General features: G+C 38.8%; 1 protein-coding gene across 3 annotated transcripts in view; it reads right to left on the bottom strand.

Moving 5' to 3' along the window:
* The window catches only part of NAALADL2 (N-acetylated alpha-linked acidic dipeptidase like 2), an 860,785-nt gene that overhangs the window by 340,020 nt on the left and 503,538 nt on the right, over positions 1-17,227 (bottom strand). For all 3 annotated transcript variants that reach the window (XM_088452339.1, XM_088452338.1, XM_088452340.1), the window contains one exon: positions 9,873-10,023. In XM_088452339.1, coding sequence (XP_088308465.1) covers positions 9,873-10,023 — 151 coding nt within the window. The remainder of the gene's footprint in view (positions 1-9,872; positions 10,024-17,227) is intronic.

Below are 17,227 nucleotides of genomic sequence, written 5' to 3'. Positions count from 1 at the left end.
ATCACAGAAGGACCATGGCGCATGCGAGGTGCAACCAGTGGCGTCCCTTCCTCTGTTATCACAAGGTGTGGGGAGCTTGTAGCCTCGCGGGTGGGGGCGTGGCCTCGCGATCTGAACCCCCGTTTTTTGTCACACCGGGGGTGCCGGAGGGGCAGGCTGCCCTCGGGGACTAGCCTGTGTAAAGTGGCAGCTCCTTTCCTGTTCCAGGAGCCGAGTGCTGCACGTAAGGCAGCACCTGTCTCCTGTCACTGAGGGGGGCCAGCACTTTGGTGTCACCCTTGGCTGGTAACACCTGGGTGCGGCCCACACCCCCCTTGTGACGCCAGTGGGTGCAACCATGATGCATGTGCAGTCAACTGTTAATCGCTCAACTGCATAAATATCAGAATAGCATACATCTCTGAATTAGGCCCTCAGTTCATATGTCACTATAATTCGTAAGTGTGAAAATATGCAAATGCAACTTTCAGCATCCACTTTGTGTACTTACGTGCGAAACAGACTAAGCAAACTCTGTGACGTCCACTTTGCAAATATGAGCAATGCTCAAGTGTGCTTTCTTTAACATCGATGCGACATTGGTCGCAATATCAACTTCTTGAGCAGCCTCTGGCTGTCGCAGTGTCCCTTGCAGCCTTCTCAAAACATGGTCACTTTGTCTTGGAACACAATTGCTGAAACATACCAATGATACTCCCATAACATGCTCATGACACATCCTATATTTGTGATGACTTTAGGTCACTTCCCAGTCTCCACCCTGACCATCCGATGGATCCCAGATGGTGTCTTAAGTAATAGCAGTGTTGTATGAAAATGCATACACCATTGCACACCTTGGTTTGTGTGTGTGTGTGCAATAAAATAAGGGTTTCTAGACTTTTTGCACAAAACACTTTTTTTGCAAAAATCACTAAACTGTGTAAACATTGGTACTTCTTGCACCACTGAATCATACCCTTTGTCTCTCCTAAGACAATAAACAGAATGTCTTACACCCAATCTGCATCTCTTATCCATATTTATTACATGTTCTCTTAACAGATTTTAGGACTTTATTGAAGCTGCATCCTCTCTGTGGAATTCCTTCTATGACACTATAAGATTTTCCACTAGCCTTTAAACCAGCAAGCCATCTTGGTAAAATTCACCTGCCTGTGAATTTTGCTCAGATGTGAATAAGCTACTGTTGTGAAACATGCGCCAGCCTAAGGCCCGGACTTCCGGGTCTCGCAATGCACCCACGAGACCCATCACCCAGTGGACTGCAGCACCACGCAGAGACACTGCACATCTCCTCCAACACCTTTGTCGCTCTTCTTACCAATACCAGCTACCTTCAGCTGGCTCTCTCATCCAGCGGCCAATGGTGTACTCTCCCTGTGACTGCACATCAGGGAGAGAACCGTAGACCGCAGGGACAGCAGAAGCTGACGCACTGCTCTTTGCTTCTTTCCTGAACTAGGGGAGTTTGCTCTCTCATTGTTTTGTCTACTACCCAGGAGGTAAACAAGTCAAAAGCAGAAGCAAATTTCCTCTGTGTGTGCAGGATACACTTTCACTCTCCTTTTCTGTTGTATTCTAAACAACCACACACATTTTTACACTTTACTATAAAGTTATTATCTATCTGAAAGGATTTACATTTCTATGTTCTCAGTGTTGGTGCATTATGTGACCTTGCACCCTGTCATTTTGCAATTAACATCATATACAGTATGTGTTGGATAGCTAGTCCTTATCAAAACTTTTTTCACTGCATCTTGTTCAATTAGATACACTCATTGTGAATAGGTGGGTTATACCTACCAATTCACAACCAAACTTCCTTAGAGGGGTTCCTGGTGAAAGCCACCAGCACATTAGACTCTGCTCTGCTGTACTAGGCCTTAGTCAATTCCCAAGTACTAGCTAGCATCCATTATCCATCCATACATTGCTGTGCAGCACCAGACAGTGGGTAACCAGGACATAAAAAAATAGTGACATATTAAGTAGACACAATTCATGCAGACATATAAACATAGGATTGGGAGGCCCCATCTCATGAGAGAGCATTTGTTTGGTCTGCTCTGGTATGGTAAGGCTCTCAATAATTGAGTTAAGGCACTGCAAAGATCATGTAGGTATGGGTGCGGTGGTTACCAGGGATTACTCAAGTCTCATGTAAGAGGTAGATTGAAGAGAGTTCAATATTTTGAGTATGAAAGGGTAGTGTGGAGGGCATTATAGGCAAGGGTTAGTAATTGGCATTGTACTCTGGAGGACATAGTGAATAAGTGTAGAGATTTGCAAAGTGGAGTGGCAGATATTGAGCAATGAGATAGTGAGATCAGTCTTGATGTGGTATTTAAGATGGATTGAAGGAGGGATAAATACTGTAGGTGTAGAGTATATGTCAGGAAGAATGAAATTGCAATAGTCAAGGTAGAAAATTCAGAAAAGTTGATAAGAATTTGTTCATATCCTGTGTAAGTAAATGAGGTATTTTGGCATTATTTCTATGTTTTAGGTAACAGGACTGGGAAAGTAACTTGGTGCAAATAAAAACAGAGGGCATAGCCAACCGCACAATTTCTTCAATCTTCTTTGAGTGTTGCTTTGCTATGGGCAACATCTCCACTTCTATAAACCTGCACTTTAGTAAATATATCCCTTGCTATATTATCAAAAGCAAATGTGTTAAATTAAGATTATAGTTTTAGTAAATAAATATGCTCTTTTCCAGAACAAATTGTTTTAATCCTGGGGTTACATAGGGACATTGGCACTGGCACTGGCACAATGATTGTTTTTGACCATCATGTTTTGTTTTATTGACTTATTGCAAAAATTACAAAGGCAAGTTTTATTTTAGCCTGTAGAACAAACAAATACTCAGAACAAAATAGAAAGAACAAAAAAACTCTCATATTTTACTTCTCTTTTCAAAAGGTCATTTCTGCATGTTGATATTTAATTTTTAGGTTGCATTTCAAAGAAAAATGTAAAATAAAGATTCATATGTTTTCCTTTTTATAACTGTTTAAATTGTTGTTTTTATAATTTATGACAACGATAAGTGATGTATTGATAATTATATATCAGACAGGTAAGGACATTTGTCTGTGTTTGGAGTGTTTATAGAGAGAAATCTTATAGAATTGTCTGACTTTTTTTGTATAATAATATTATCAGTATTATTATTATTATTATTATTATTATTATTATTATTCAATTCAATTTGAATTTTGGAATATTTAGCAAAAAATTAATTCTACAAAGAATGTTTGTCTACAGTAATTATGCTATCTAGCTGTCACCTACTATTTACTATTTTGCATACCTATATTCTCAAAAGATATATATATATATATATATATATATATATATACAATCACAGATGGTCTGGCACTCCCAATAACACACAAGAAGTATCTGCTACCGGTGCCCTCACAGATTCCTAGGATACAGATAGCCAAGACAAAAGTCCAGGAATGATGATGTTCGTCCATGCAAGATGATGTTTTGCCTCTTTCTGAGTTCCATTTTTTTGGAGGGAAAAATCTGAACTCAACGTGCAAACTCGAACCTATCCGAGCCTACACATCCCTAATATATATATATATATATATATATATATATATATATTTATATATATATATATATATAAATGTCATAGAAGCGGCATTCCCCAACATGTGCAAATAATGCAATAAATACCTAAAGCCGATGCCCTCTATTCTGCTGTAGTCAAGGTGCAGAGACACATGACACATCCGTGCTAGCGGCACTCAAGAGTAAAACAGACTCGCAAGGTGAGTTACCAACGTTTCAATGCTGTATTTGGTCGTGCATTTTTGCTGAAAATGCATGACCAAATACAGCATTGAAATGTTGTAACTCACCTCGCGAGCCTGTTTTATTCCTAAGTGCCGCCAGCATGGATGTGTTATATATATATAATATATTAAAATTAAAGGTTATTTTGTAGTAATAATTATTGAGACAATTAGTAGTCCTACTATTTTTCAGTGATAAAAGAGAGACTACTGTATAAGTAAATTATTTAGGAACAAGTATTACATATAATTATGATAGCACTTGTACTCATAGAAAGGTAAATATATTTGCCACAAAATGAGCAAGGGCAAAGCTAAAATGTTGCATTTACTCTGGAAGCTCCCAGGGCACTTCACAGAACACCAGGTCAGGTATAGTAATATATTGAGAAAATGTACAAGTATTTTCCCACTGAGCTGTCAAGGTACTTCATGCTGTGAATATCTAACACCCTTGTCTGACAGCCAGGAAATGGCTTCACATTTTCTTCCATCCTTACATTTACTCAGACACCAGGTTTATTATTGTGCTTCAGATGATTTCAAGACAAATAAAGTAAATCTATTTAAAATAAATTAAGACTGAATCTAATGCTAGATAATATCTGATTAATATCTCAGGAATAGGCTCTCCTAAATCTTCATTTATGAAATGTGACTACATCCTGAGCAAATGGGAATGTTAACATGTAGTCGCTTTTTATAGTTTCAGAATAATCCCCAAAAAATTGGATTTTGTATTTTCCTGTAAACTGTACAATAACGGGAGATGAAAAATATTGTCTGCATGCTGTAATTTACTGGAATTAGTCACCCTACCATCTTTCATTCTGATACTACAGCTGAGTCCATGATAATTTAGGGCTGATTCTAATCATTCTATGTATGTATTTCCTGTTTGCCCATCAGTTGTTTTGGAACCAAAGTAGTTCTCCATTTGCTTATTTTATGCATGTGCTGTAAATGCTGCTTTCCAAAATACACTGGTGTATTATATGGCAGGATACTCCTTTTTATTACATCTGTCCCCCAAACCAGTGCACATGCCAGGGAGATGTACTATACTGTATGTGAACAAATGCATTTATATTAATGTATATTTTAAACTGTTGAATGCAAATTTTAAACTGTTTACTACTATATACTTATCCTGGGGCCTGGTGGGCACAGTGGTATGAAGCTGTTGTTCTTTATTTACAAATGTGGCGTATAAGAAGAGGAAGTGCAAGACTCTACCGATCAAATTTTATGGAACATTTGTAAGAATTCTACAGTCAGGCACATTGAGAGTCATGCTGGGCCTGGGTAAAGGGGACATGGCTTAATCATGGGAGGCGTGGCCATGCCCCCTTAGGATAATTTAAAACAAAATAGTTTTGCAGCGCCTTACAGTGGACCTGTGCACTGGGGAAGGGGCGCTGTGAGCGTCTCAGCCTGGGGAGGCACAATTAGCATGATCACTCCTCTCTACAGGCATAGAAGACTGCTGCGGGCTGTCTCCTATGTCATGTGCTGGGCTGCTGTGAGGTAAGAAGGTGGGAGGTGGCACCAGCCCCGGGCCCTCATCAGGCCCGGGTAATTAATACTAGTTCCTCCCCCTCTCGGTGCCCCTGCCTAGTCACGGAGCACCTGCAAGTCCCCTAGTCATGGAGCCCCTCTGTGCCCCAGCAAGTCATGGAGCTTTGCTGGTGGTGGAGTGTGCTACTTCAGTCTTATTTCCCTGGTTTGGATCAGAGAGCAAACCTCTTCAGCTCTTCATAAAAATTCTGCCCACATTTTCAGGAAGCAAAACCCACAGTGGTGCTTGTTGTCTACAGAGCTGCTGTATCATGGTCTATGTACCCCTATCCACTTGAAGCTGAAATGGAGCACCACATCCCAGGGACTAAAGTACTCAATGTACTTTTAATCTCCCCATTTAGAGTAGCAATAGCAGGGCAGCGTTCCCTGACTCAGGATTCAACTAGATAGTGATGTGAAAAAAACAACCCTTGCCACTGAGTACAAAGCTAAATATACATGTTCTGTCCAGACTGATCAATTTGAGAGATGAGGAGATAAGATCAAACTGAACTTTAAAAGGACAGAGGTTTAGCTTAATCCCCTGCCAGCATGTACTTTAAAACTGCATAAATAGGTCTTAATGCCTAAAGAAAGTGTGCAAAACATCCCTAATTTTAAGTGATGCTATACTTAACAGCTCTTACAGTAATAGATTAACTTATTCACTGGTAAGAGCCTGCTTTGTTTCTTTTCATCAACTGATTAATACTATAATCCATCTCTCTGCAATCCTGCATGGAGCCCAGGATTCTTTCTGCTACTCAGGATTCTGTCTCTAAAGTATGCACATGACAAATTAACCAAAGTTACCGGCAAAGGTTATGCAGCAGCTCTACACTCTACCTAGAGCCAAGTAGTTTCTCGTTCTGTTTAAAAGAACCTGGGGGTAGCAATGAAAGGCACATATGGGATAGGACAGATTACAGGGGCATAAATAGGGCAACTTGCACAAGATATCAGGAGTTGCGGATGGGAATCAAGTCAGAGTCACTGTAGGAGAGAAGGAGATCAGAACATAGGTGACGTAATGTACTAGAGAATATAAGTGAGGATAAGATCATGCCTAGTAAGGGGAAGGGATGAACAGTTGGGGGGTGAACTTTGAAAGAAAAATGGTGGGGGGTTGGAGGAAAAAATATTGAGTTATGAGAAGGACTGCTATACTTTAATACAAGTGTACATTTTAAGGGCACATTTAAAGCTTTGGAGGCTGGTAGAAAGTCTGACTGGGAGAGGGTATGAATTGCAGATCTTCACTGGCCATCACCTGTGCAGTAACACTGCCAGGATGGAACTCAGTAGTGAATTCCTTTGCCACTACTAAGTATTGGAGTATCACCAAGACAGCAGCTTAATGGAGCAATTGTCCCAGCTAAGGGGCTAAGATAGATAGCCAAAATGGAGCAATAAATATAGGGCAGCACTTTTTAGATAAATAGACTCCATAGAGAGCTGACTGAGATAATAAGAGATGAAGAAAAGTCAGGTAGCTGTCCCGGGTTTTAAAGGATTTAAGACATTTAAAGGATGCAGCAGATATATATAGAATCCACTAGGGAGAGGTTGTCAGTAATTTAGGGATGAAAATATGGCAAACCAACACTTAAATACGGAGGTCCTAAAACCCTTAACAATATAATATACATCTTTTTGCTGGAGCTGGAAAACTTTTGGTAAGTAACTATATTTTACACCTGTATAAATTCACATATCACTTGTCCACTGCTATAACAAGAAATCATACCTACTGACTTGCCTGTGCCTTGCAATATCTCAGTTAGTTACCTCAGTGTACAGCGCATCACTGTGAAACATACTTAACATTTCAAAGAAAATATAATAATCTTATTGATAATACTGTTGGTTGTAGTGCTACTCTCATTGAGATTGGTTTGTCCACCTCTAGGATAACTGTCTAAAGTGGAGTAATCAGTGTAATTTAACAATATTTAGTATGTTTCCTAATGTCGTCTAATTCTACTGTAGCTATTCATCTGTAAGACACTGCTTTTTTGCTAGCTGTTTCTTAATGTCCAGATGGAACACCATTTGGATAGAGGAGCATGTTACAAAAACTATATCCAAAATTTTTTTCAACACTAATCAGTCTGGCGCTAATACAGATGATGCTTATTTAATTGTAGGCAGCTGCATACACCTTTTTGGGTCTGTGTATACCCAATTCAAACCATCAATAGGTGGCCACAAATACAAAAAACTACTGATGGTGTTGCACTAATTATCTATTATGCAAAAGTATGTAGAAACCGAATATGGCAGAAATCAAGAAAACTCAGGACACCAAAAATATATATAACATGAAAATGTTTTATATTATTTAAATAATGTCATATGACAATCATACATGTATTAAAAAGCATAACATAATTAAGAAGTCATGACAAACCACACTTACTCTATAAAGATGACTTCCCAATTACTGGGATCCAATTAAAAAATTAACTATGAGAACCACATATGCATATAAAAAACATATAAAGCTTCACCGGATTGCAATCCACAAAAGGAGATTTTACTATATGTACAGTGAGTGAATCTAAATACACTCCTTAATAGACTCCTCGTGCAAAGATGTCTAAAACTGATGTGCAGAGATTTCTTCAAGGAGGATAATCAGTCCTGAGGCGCTAACACATTTTGCTCCAGTTCCACGGAGCTTTATCAAAGAGTATGGTAGAATCTACCATACTCTTTGATGAAGCTCTGTGGAACTGGAGCGAAATGCATTAGAGGATTAATCTATTGACCTATTTTGCTCTGAAGGATACCTGGAGACCTACCAAGTCATTTTGGAAATCTGAATTCGAGCTGGCGTTTAGCTTCCTACATATGGCTGTTTGACACGGGCTTGCAGAGGAGGAGAGGTAAGGAGATAGAGGCGGTCACTGGCTGACACTATTACGAGCCTCAGGTCTGATTATCCTCCTTGAAGAAATCTCTGCACATTTACATCCTGTCCCGCCACTTGGGTCCATCATTTAAACAGCCCTTATAAATCAAGCATCACAGGAGATTGCTTTGTTCAGTGAACCGGGACTATGTATACATAGCAGTTCATCTGGATTATAGGAGGCGACTGCCGCAGAAATATATTGAATATAGAGCCAGCGCTCATCCGGGATGGTCAGAGTTCTGACATCAATTTTATACATCTTTGCACGAGGAGTCTATTAAGGAGTGTATTTAGATTCTTCAACTCCTTTTTGTTCCTCTTTTCTGATTACAAAACAATTCTTACGCAGTGAATCAACCCAGGGATTCATAACATTTACACACTTTGCATAAATTCAATTTGTAGGCCAAACTTATTCATGACAATTTATCCTGTCAACTCAATAAGCGTTAAACTTAATAAGATGGATTTTCCTAGTCAAATATATGTTTACACTATAATATCAAGATTGCTCAATTCAGTCATTACAAGCACTTATAGGGCCTGATTCTGAGTCCAATGCAGCAGCATCTGTGTCTGCATATTTTGGTGGTCGCCCATCTGTGACTTTATGCTAAAGCTGCTACAAAGCCCTTCCTTGGTGTACAGTACATCCGAGCGCCCAAATGTGCGAGTACTGAGACACTCACTTTGAGCATCTATAGAGACTGTAACACAGCATGGTACATCTTTAGATGCCACCATCAACACTTGTATCAGCCCTATGGTATGTGCAGATTTTGCATCTGAGCACAGCCACCAATGTGAGCAATGAATGTCAGTGTGCACAACCACTTCAGCAACACACCTGCAATGCTCCCATAACAGACCCATAAGATTAACCATGTATGTGCACCTGAATAGCCACCTCTCAGTCACTGTCCAGGAACATGCAGCACATTTCCAATATATTTATGATACTGTCCGTCTCAATCACTACTGCACCTTTGTGCGTACACGTGGCAAAATGCGTGTGCCATACAAATGTTTGGAGTTTTTCACACATGTGCAGTAGCAAAAAAAATCTTACAACTCTGTGAACATCGGCACTGTTTGCACCTCAGAATCAGGCCTATGTGTGCTGTCAGACATTATTTTAATTTATATGCTATTCACTACAAGGGTTCTGTTGGGAATTAAACAATCAGTTGCATAAGTAAAAATGAATACCATTTTATGAATTTATTTAATTAATAAATAATGTTCAATGACATCATTATGTAGAGAAGGTAATGGGGAGAGGGTCCTGCTCACAAGAGCTTGCAATGTAGAGGGAATATGGGTGGTTACATTAGCATTAAGAGGCAGAGTACTGGAATGAGGCAGTGTAGAGACTGGATAGTTAGGAGGTGCAGTGGTATTGTAGGCTAGAATTAAAAATTTGTGTCAAAAGCATGTTTGAAGGGTAGAAGGTTAGATGAAAGTCTGGCAGGTGGAGAGGAGGAGTATGCTGGTGATTCATGGACAATTTAAAGAAAATATGAATGTCACAGTACAAAACCACCATGCAAGAAGACAATATATTAATAACTTACCGATTTTAAAAGATTCAGAAGTTAATGGGATTCCTCCATTTTTTAAGGACACCATAAATGGTTTGTCATTAATTCTTTGTACCTCAGATTCATCACATGGATCAATATATATAAGCACTCCTCCAAATCCAGTCTCTTCTAACAAAGAAAGCTAGTGGGGAAACAAACAGAAATAGGCATCTTAGTCATTCTTCCTATCACAGATCTCACAAATATGAGTATTTTATCATAGCAATAAAATCCTAAAGCATAAGGCTGTCAATTGCATGAATGTCATTGTAATGTTATTGAACCTTGCTAATATAAAGATGGAGCTGCCTATAGATGTATCCATACACATATCTCTTCAAATTTTTCCAAATAGCAACATGTGTCATGCCATGGACTTTGCAATTTAGCTGTGCCAAGCATCCTGCTAGTTACTGTTTCACAAAATATGCATCTAATTGGCATCACTATTGTGACAATAGAACAATGAAAGGATAAACTGACTACCTTCAACTCCCTCCTCTGCCCACCCCCTCCTCACCCTCTGCCCTTGACTGCTACATATTTTACATCTAAAATTGATTCCATATGTCAGGACATCATATCCCACCAGTCTCCCAGCTCTCCACCTCTTCCTTTCTGAGATCACCCCTCCCCATCCATTTTACTGACTTTGACATCCTTCTCCCCTGTATCTGGAGAGGAAGTCAGGGCCCTCATCTGGTCCTCCCCCCTTCCACCTCCCCCTTGACCCTATCCCTTCACTCTGCTCTGCTACCTCCCTCCTTGTGCCTGTTCCCATCTTGCCTACCTTCTCAATCTCTCCCTCTCATCTGGCACTGCAATCCCTTCTGCATTCAAACATGCCCTTGTCTCCCCCATTCTTAAAAAAACTACTCTTGATCCTAACACTCTCTCCAACTACCGTCCCATCTCTCTCCTCCCTTTTTCCTCCAAGCTCCTTGAGTGTGTTGTTTACAAATGCCTTACCACCTTTCTTTCCTCCCACTTCCTCCTTGACCCTTTGCAGTCTGGCTTCCATTCTCTCCACTCCACTGAAACTGCCTTCACAAAACTCAGCAATGACCTCCTTGCTGCTAAATCCAAGGACCACTACTCTCTTCTCATTCTTCTTGAACTCTCTGCTTCTTTCGACACTGTGGAACACCCTCTCCTGCTGCAGATCCTCCACTCCCATGGACTATGTAACACCGTCCTCAACTGGCTATCCTACCTCTCTGACCATTCCTTCTCTGTCTCCTCTCATGACTCCTCTTCCCCCCACAGCCTCTTACAGTAGGTGTTCCACAAGGTTCTGTTCTTGAACCTTACATATTCTCCCTCTATACATCCTCTCTAGGTGAACTCATCAGCTCTTTTGACCTCCAGTATCATCTCTATACTGATGATACTCAGATCTGCCTTTCCTCCCCTGACCTCTTTCCCTCTCTGCTCATTTGGATCTCCAACTATCTCTCTGCTATCTCTTCCTGGATGTCCCAGCAATTTCTTAAACTTAATATGTCTAAGACTGAACTGATCATTTTCCCACCCTCCAACATAACCGCACTTCCCACCATTTCTTTATCAATTAATGGCACATCTATCTCTCCTAGCCCCAAAGTGCGCTGTCTTGGAATTATCATCGACTCCTCCCTCTCCTTCAAAGCACCTTATTCAGAACCTATTACAGTCCTGTCGTTTCCATCTTAAAAATATTTCCAAGCTTAGACCCTTTCTCACCCAGGATGCAACTAATATCCTGATACACTCAATGGTCATCTCCAGATTGGACTACTGTAACCTCATCCTTTCTGGCCTCCCCAACTCCCATCTCTCTCCTCTCCAGTCTGTTATCAATGCTGCTGCTTGGCTCATTTTCCTCTCCAAATGCTCTACCTCTGCCTCTCCTCTCCTACAAGCCCTCCACTGGCTCCCCTTCCATTTCAGAACCTAATTCAAGGTTCTCACACTCGCTTACAAAGCCCTCACCAATTACTCTCCCATTCACATCTCTGACTTCATCTCCCTTCACTCTCCCGTCCGCCCTCTTTGTTCAACAAATGCATGCGGAGACCCATGCCAACTGATTACTTCCTACCACTCCCGCCTCCAAGATTTTGCCTGTGCTGCTCCCCACCTTTGGAACTCTCTCCTTCTTCCCATCAGACTCTCCACCTCTCTACAATTCTTCAAACGGGCCCTCAAGACCCACTACTTCATCAAAGCCTTTCAGCTCTCATCTTAGCTTGCTGCTACATGCTCCTTTCTCCCTGTCTACCCCATCTGTGTCACATCTGTTTGTCTGCCCCTCCCTATTAGAATGTAAACTCTTACAAGCAGGGCCCTCTGCCCTCTTGTGCTTCCTCTTACTTTACTTTCATCTACTTCTTACTCCCCACTAGGGCACCTAACACTTGGTTGCTTATGCTCTGTTGCTTATCTTGGTGTTATGGTTGCTAATGTAGCAATGTATATTATCCCTGTCCTCATCCTGTATTTTATTGTACTGTAAGTCACTGGTCAACCGATTTGTTTATGTTCTTTGTAAGGTGCTGCAGAATACTTGTGGCGCCATATAAATAAATGATAATAATAACTACTGATGCTGGCATTTTCTGTAGCTTCTCTATGCAAATCATCTGCTAATCTGGGTAAAAAGTCAAAAGAAAGAGGTGTGATAAGAGTGACATGTGCCATGCGTTATGCCACTCATTGTTATTTTTAATCTGTGACTTTATACAAATTAATTTGCAAAAAAGTACTAATGCTAAGGACTTAGGGCACTATAACTGTATATGTGTGCAGCTATGGTGCCAATAAGATGCAAAATTTAAGAAAAAGTATGAAATTACATGGATTGCTACCCTTGGCGGAACATCTAAGTCACGCTATGTGTCTCATGTCATACAATATTATGCAACAACACTAGCTGTATGAGGATATGACAGCACTTGACATTGCTCACTGTGGTATGCCCATTAGATGCACATCACACAAAATGTAATGACAGGAATGAGGAATATCTATACAGATTTACACATATCTAAATTGTATCAGTAGATTTGATTATAAGTAGTCCAGTGATAAAGGAGACCTTTCAAAAGAAGGTCAGTGAAATGGTCAAGAGACTGATCTACTGTATAGTTGAATAAAGACCTTACATGACTTAAGGGATGATTCAGCAATGCTGAATACATATTACTGATTAATAGGAAATATCTGTATCCATGAATGCAATTTCCTGGCCTTGTTAGAGGCCAACCTGAGTAAGCTGACGCTTCCTCAGCCGGAAACCATCCAACATCGCAACCGATAGTCGTGATGGTTATCCCAGCCTGCAATCTCGATCACAGTGCTGGGATCACAAATGCAGCAGGTGATGTCAGACATCTCTTGCTGCATTTGCATATTTGCAAGGATGGAATAGCAAAGCTACTTGTATGCAGCTTTGTAATTCCATCCACTACTGAATCACCCCATTCATTTTGAGATTTTCTTCCCCCTCACACAATCAATGAATCATGTTCAAGAATGCTTGAATCACAGTTGATAGCCTTGAATAAAGGTAAGATATTGAAGTAGAAACACAGAATGTACTGTATACATAAGACAAAATAAGAGGTGAACCTAAAAGGCAAATGTCTTTCAGAGACACTACCATTAGGTGTTACTAGCAATATAAGACATCCTCCCCTTTAGAATGTAAGCTGTCATGAGCAGGGCCCTTCTCCCTCATATTATTTTCCTTTCATTGCTTATACTATCATATATTCCATACGGCCTACAATGGCACCAAAACCTTGGTTTCTGCCAACCAGCTGCTCATTTGAGTGTTACGACTTCTAATACAGCAATGTTTATAAACCGTGTACTTGTCATGCATGGTCTGTTACTGTAATTTACTGTTCTCTTGTTTTCGCTTATTTGTTTGTGTACTTTGTTAGGCACTGTGGAACCCTCGGGGCACCATATCAATAAAGGATAATAGTTATAATTGTCAATAAATCACATTTACCTGTCACGAGACACTGATGTAGTAGATAGGGTTCATATATCTTTGGTACCCTTTCCTAAATTCACATGCTCTATGTGCCAAATGATAAATCCAGTCTTGCTATGTGACATACATGTAAAAATAGTTTTACAGATAGAGAACATTTCATTACTTAGCTTTGGCAAAAATGGAAAGACTGGACATCAAACATGTAGAGGGTGTTGGAGTTCACATATCTTCCTTAAGTTTTCTTTGTGTACTGTAGCTTGACTGAACAGCATGCCCAATGACTCACCTTTAGTAAAGCTCCATGCAAGATACTGTATATAAGAATACTTTTATTTTTAAAAGTTACAGAAATATGTATGCAATACAGGAGCCTTGATCTTCTCATGGTTTTGGTCAAGTACAAAATTTCTGAGGGTCATGGTGGAATTCCAAATATAAAAGTAATAGTTGTAATATACATTAAATGGCAGCTATTATATAAACAAATTTGGTATTTTTATAAGTGAGACCCCTTTCCTTTTTGTCAAGTGACACTTTACATTTTTGTCACACACGTCATACTGTAAATGAAAAATATACACAAATATTTCAATACCAAATGGCCTCATATATTCTATGGTATGTAATAATCCTGCCCTAAAAATGGTGTTGTGTTTAAAACTTTATTTTATAAGCATATTTAGCATATTATCTAAGGGTATAGATAGTACAATATGTGTGTACCCCTGTAGATGTCTCAAAGACTGCAAACAATAATCAAATACATAACTATATAATTTATGAGAGACAAATATAACCCCAAACACTTATATCTATCTGTACCTACAACATACTGTATAATGGAGGTCCTAAACATATTGATATATATCAATGAACCCCTATAATTAATAAGTCTTTCCAACCTCAGAAAACTACAATATTTTAATTTTTACAATGTATTAAAGGATTAACAAATCGGAGTAAAACCACTTTGCAGAGATACAGTATGTGTAATGAGCACTTAAAATATCTGGTATTTTTACAATGATAAATGCTCAATGGTCAGTAGACATTAATATTTAATAGGCAGAGAATTATTATTTTACAACATCATAAAGTTTAATGCTTTAAATATGTTAAATACCATGACACATATAAAAAGTGCAGTCTAAAGTCTCTTTCTGCAAAAAGATGTATTTGATATATAGTCCCATGACAAATAGCATTGAGAATAACTACATTTTGTCACCGTCTTTATTATATTATTTTAAATGTCAAAATTTTTTAAACCATTCGTTGCTTAGAATTATATTGGAGTCACTGTATAGAGATGAAGCACATATTTATTTTGACTTAAAGCATGAGTTGGAGTTAAGAGCATGGCACATGCATCACAAAGGGGCACAATAAGGTGTATCTTGTAATGAAACCAAGTGTTTTCTGTATATTATGACAGCAATTGCACTTATGACCAGGGGCATATTTAAGAAACAAATTATGTTATTTAACACATGAGCAGCATTTCTTCCCACTTCTGGTTCCCTGTCTTGTATCAAATACACAATATTCCACCAATTATGCAGAATATGTCATATATTATATGTAAAGTACTGCTCACATGTCTTGTCCTCTGACACTGCAGTATATTATAGGATGTCACATTAATCATTTGTCATTGTCATTGAGTGGTACTACATAAATATGCAGAACATAACTGAGGTTTATTGCTGTTAACAACATGAAATACAGAAATGGAATAGACAGAATCTATGGTGCTAAAGAAATGGTATATGACAATAATACATCCCTTAGGTATAGGTGATGTTGTCTGATAATAAATGAAGTTCACTGAAGTCTACTATATTCTAAGTGCAGCTCTGAATTAACAGTCGTCCATTCGTATCATATGTGAAGAGTATATATGATATAAGGTATCTAATTTTCAGGATATCATCTATAAAGGGATAGCATACCAAACTCACTTCTCCCAATCATAGATGCAAGCACATAAAAGTATCTTTGCTTTATCCTTCTAGTCAGATGCCATGATTTGATGTATCTAGACTTCCCCAATATGGTTACAATAATAGGTTGGAAGGGGACATTTGAATGGTGTACCCCAACTCACACTCTATTGTTGATGTTGAATCATATAAAGGTATCTTTATATACAAAGTGTGGGTTTGTAACCCAACTCACGTGTAATGGTCCGATAGCACTCTGACAGTTGGTAATAATGTAATATGGATCCTCAAAAATGTAATTCCATAATGTATTAAAATAGACATGTTCTTTCATCCCAAAAAAAAATGTTAATAATGCAAAAGTATATTGTCCCAAACAAGGGCAAATAGCATCAACAAAGAACACATAAAAAGATATTGCTTAAAAAAATTCGGTATTTTTAAAAATTACAATAAATGTTCAAGAATAAAAAATTAATGGATGATCCCAGAGAAAAAGGGGATCCAAATATTAAGCTACTCACACCTGTAGTTGTCAAGGCGTTTCAGTCTCCAGGACCTTTTTCAAGACATGCTGTTAGTGTGAGGAGCTCAGTATTTATGTGGGAGTAAGCCTATCAATTCTTCACAGGAAGTGGTTATCGTTAGTATGGTCATTATCCTTAACAGATGTGGAGAGTTTACAAAACAGACTTTCCCTATATCAAAATGTGTCCAAGTTTGACATTTCTATTTTAATATATGTAAAATACTTAATAATTAAATATTATACAAAAAAACATGAAAATATATTCATTAAGAAAAACGGACTTCCGGTAAAGGCATCGTGGGAAATGTAGTCCAGGCAGCCAAAACAAACATCAATGTCAGACCCTAAAATCATGCCGACACTCGAACATATGTATAAAAAGATATAATACAACAATTAGTGTAATGGATATGTATATAATCTCAAATCCATTCATTGTCATTGAATAAAAAATACACTGAATGGTATTAGGGAACATATTAGAAATATAAAAAAGGGGTTAGAATCCCATTCCTTATCATCACATTTCAAGAGTGTTTACAATTGTCGGATTTCAGAGATTTCTGGGTTTCATGGCATTAAACACATTAAGGGCAACCTAGCGTGTCAGTCTATCCGGTTTCTACTGTATGCATGGCAGGCTTCTACACTCTTATAAAGGTAAGCTCCTCGCTTCTTTTCTTCACACACCTGTTCACCTTGACAAAGGGGCGTCTGAGCCCCGAAACGTTGGAATTATTTTATTGATGTAACGAATACAAGTTTCCATTTAACCATTACACCGAGTGCCGCTGCTTGTTTGAATGCAGGATGTCTATGTTATTCCAGAGAGCATCGGTGGTCTGTACTAATCTTATGGGAGTGCCGGACTGAAAGATATCTATATATA

This window comes from Taudactylus pleione, unplaced genomic scaffold (genome assembly GCF_031769625.1).
Source record: "Taudactylus pleione unplaced genomic scaffold, aTauple2 ptg000037l, whole genome shotgun sequence".
In the NCBI taxonomy this organism is placed as follows: Eukaryota; Metazoa; Chordata; class Amphibia; order Anura; family Myobatrachidae; genus Taudactylus; species Taudactylus pleione.
Note: the sequence above shows the minus strand (reverse complement) of the source record. Positions and strands in the feature narration are given on the sequence as shown.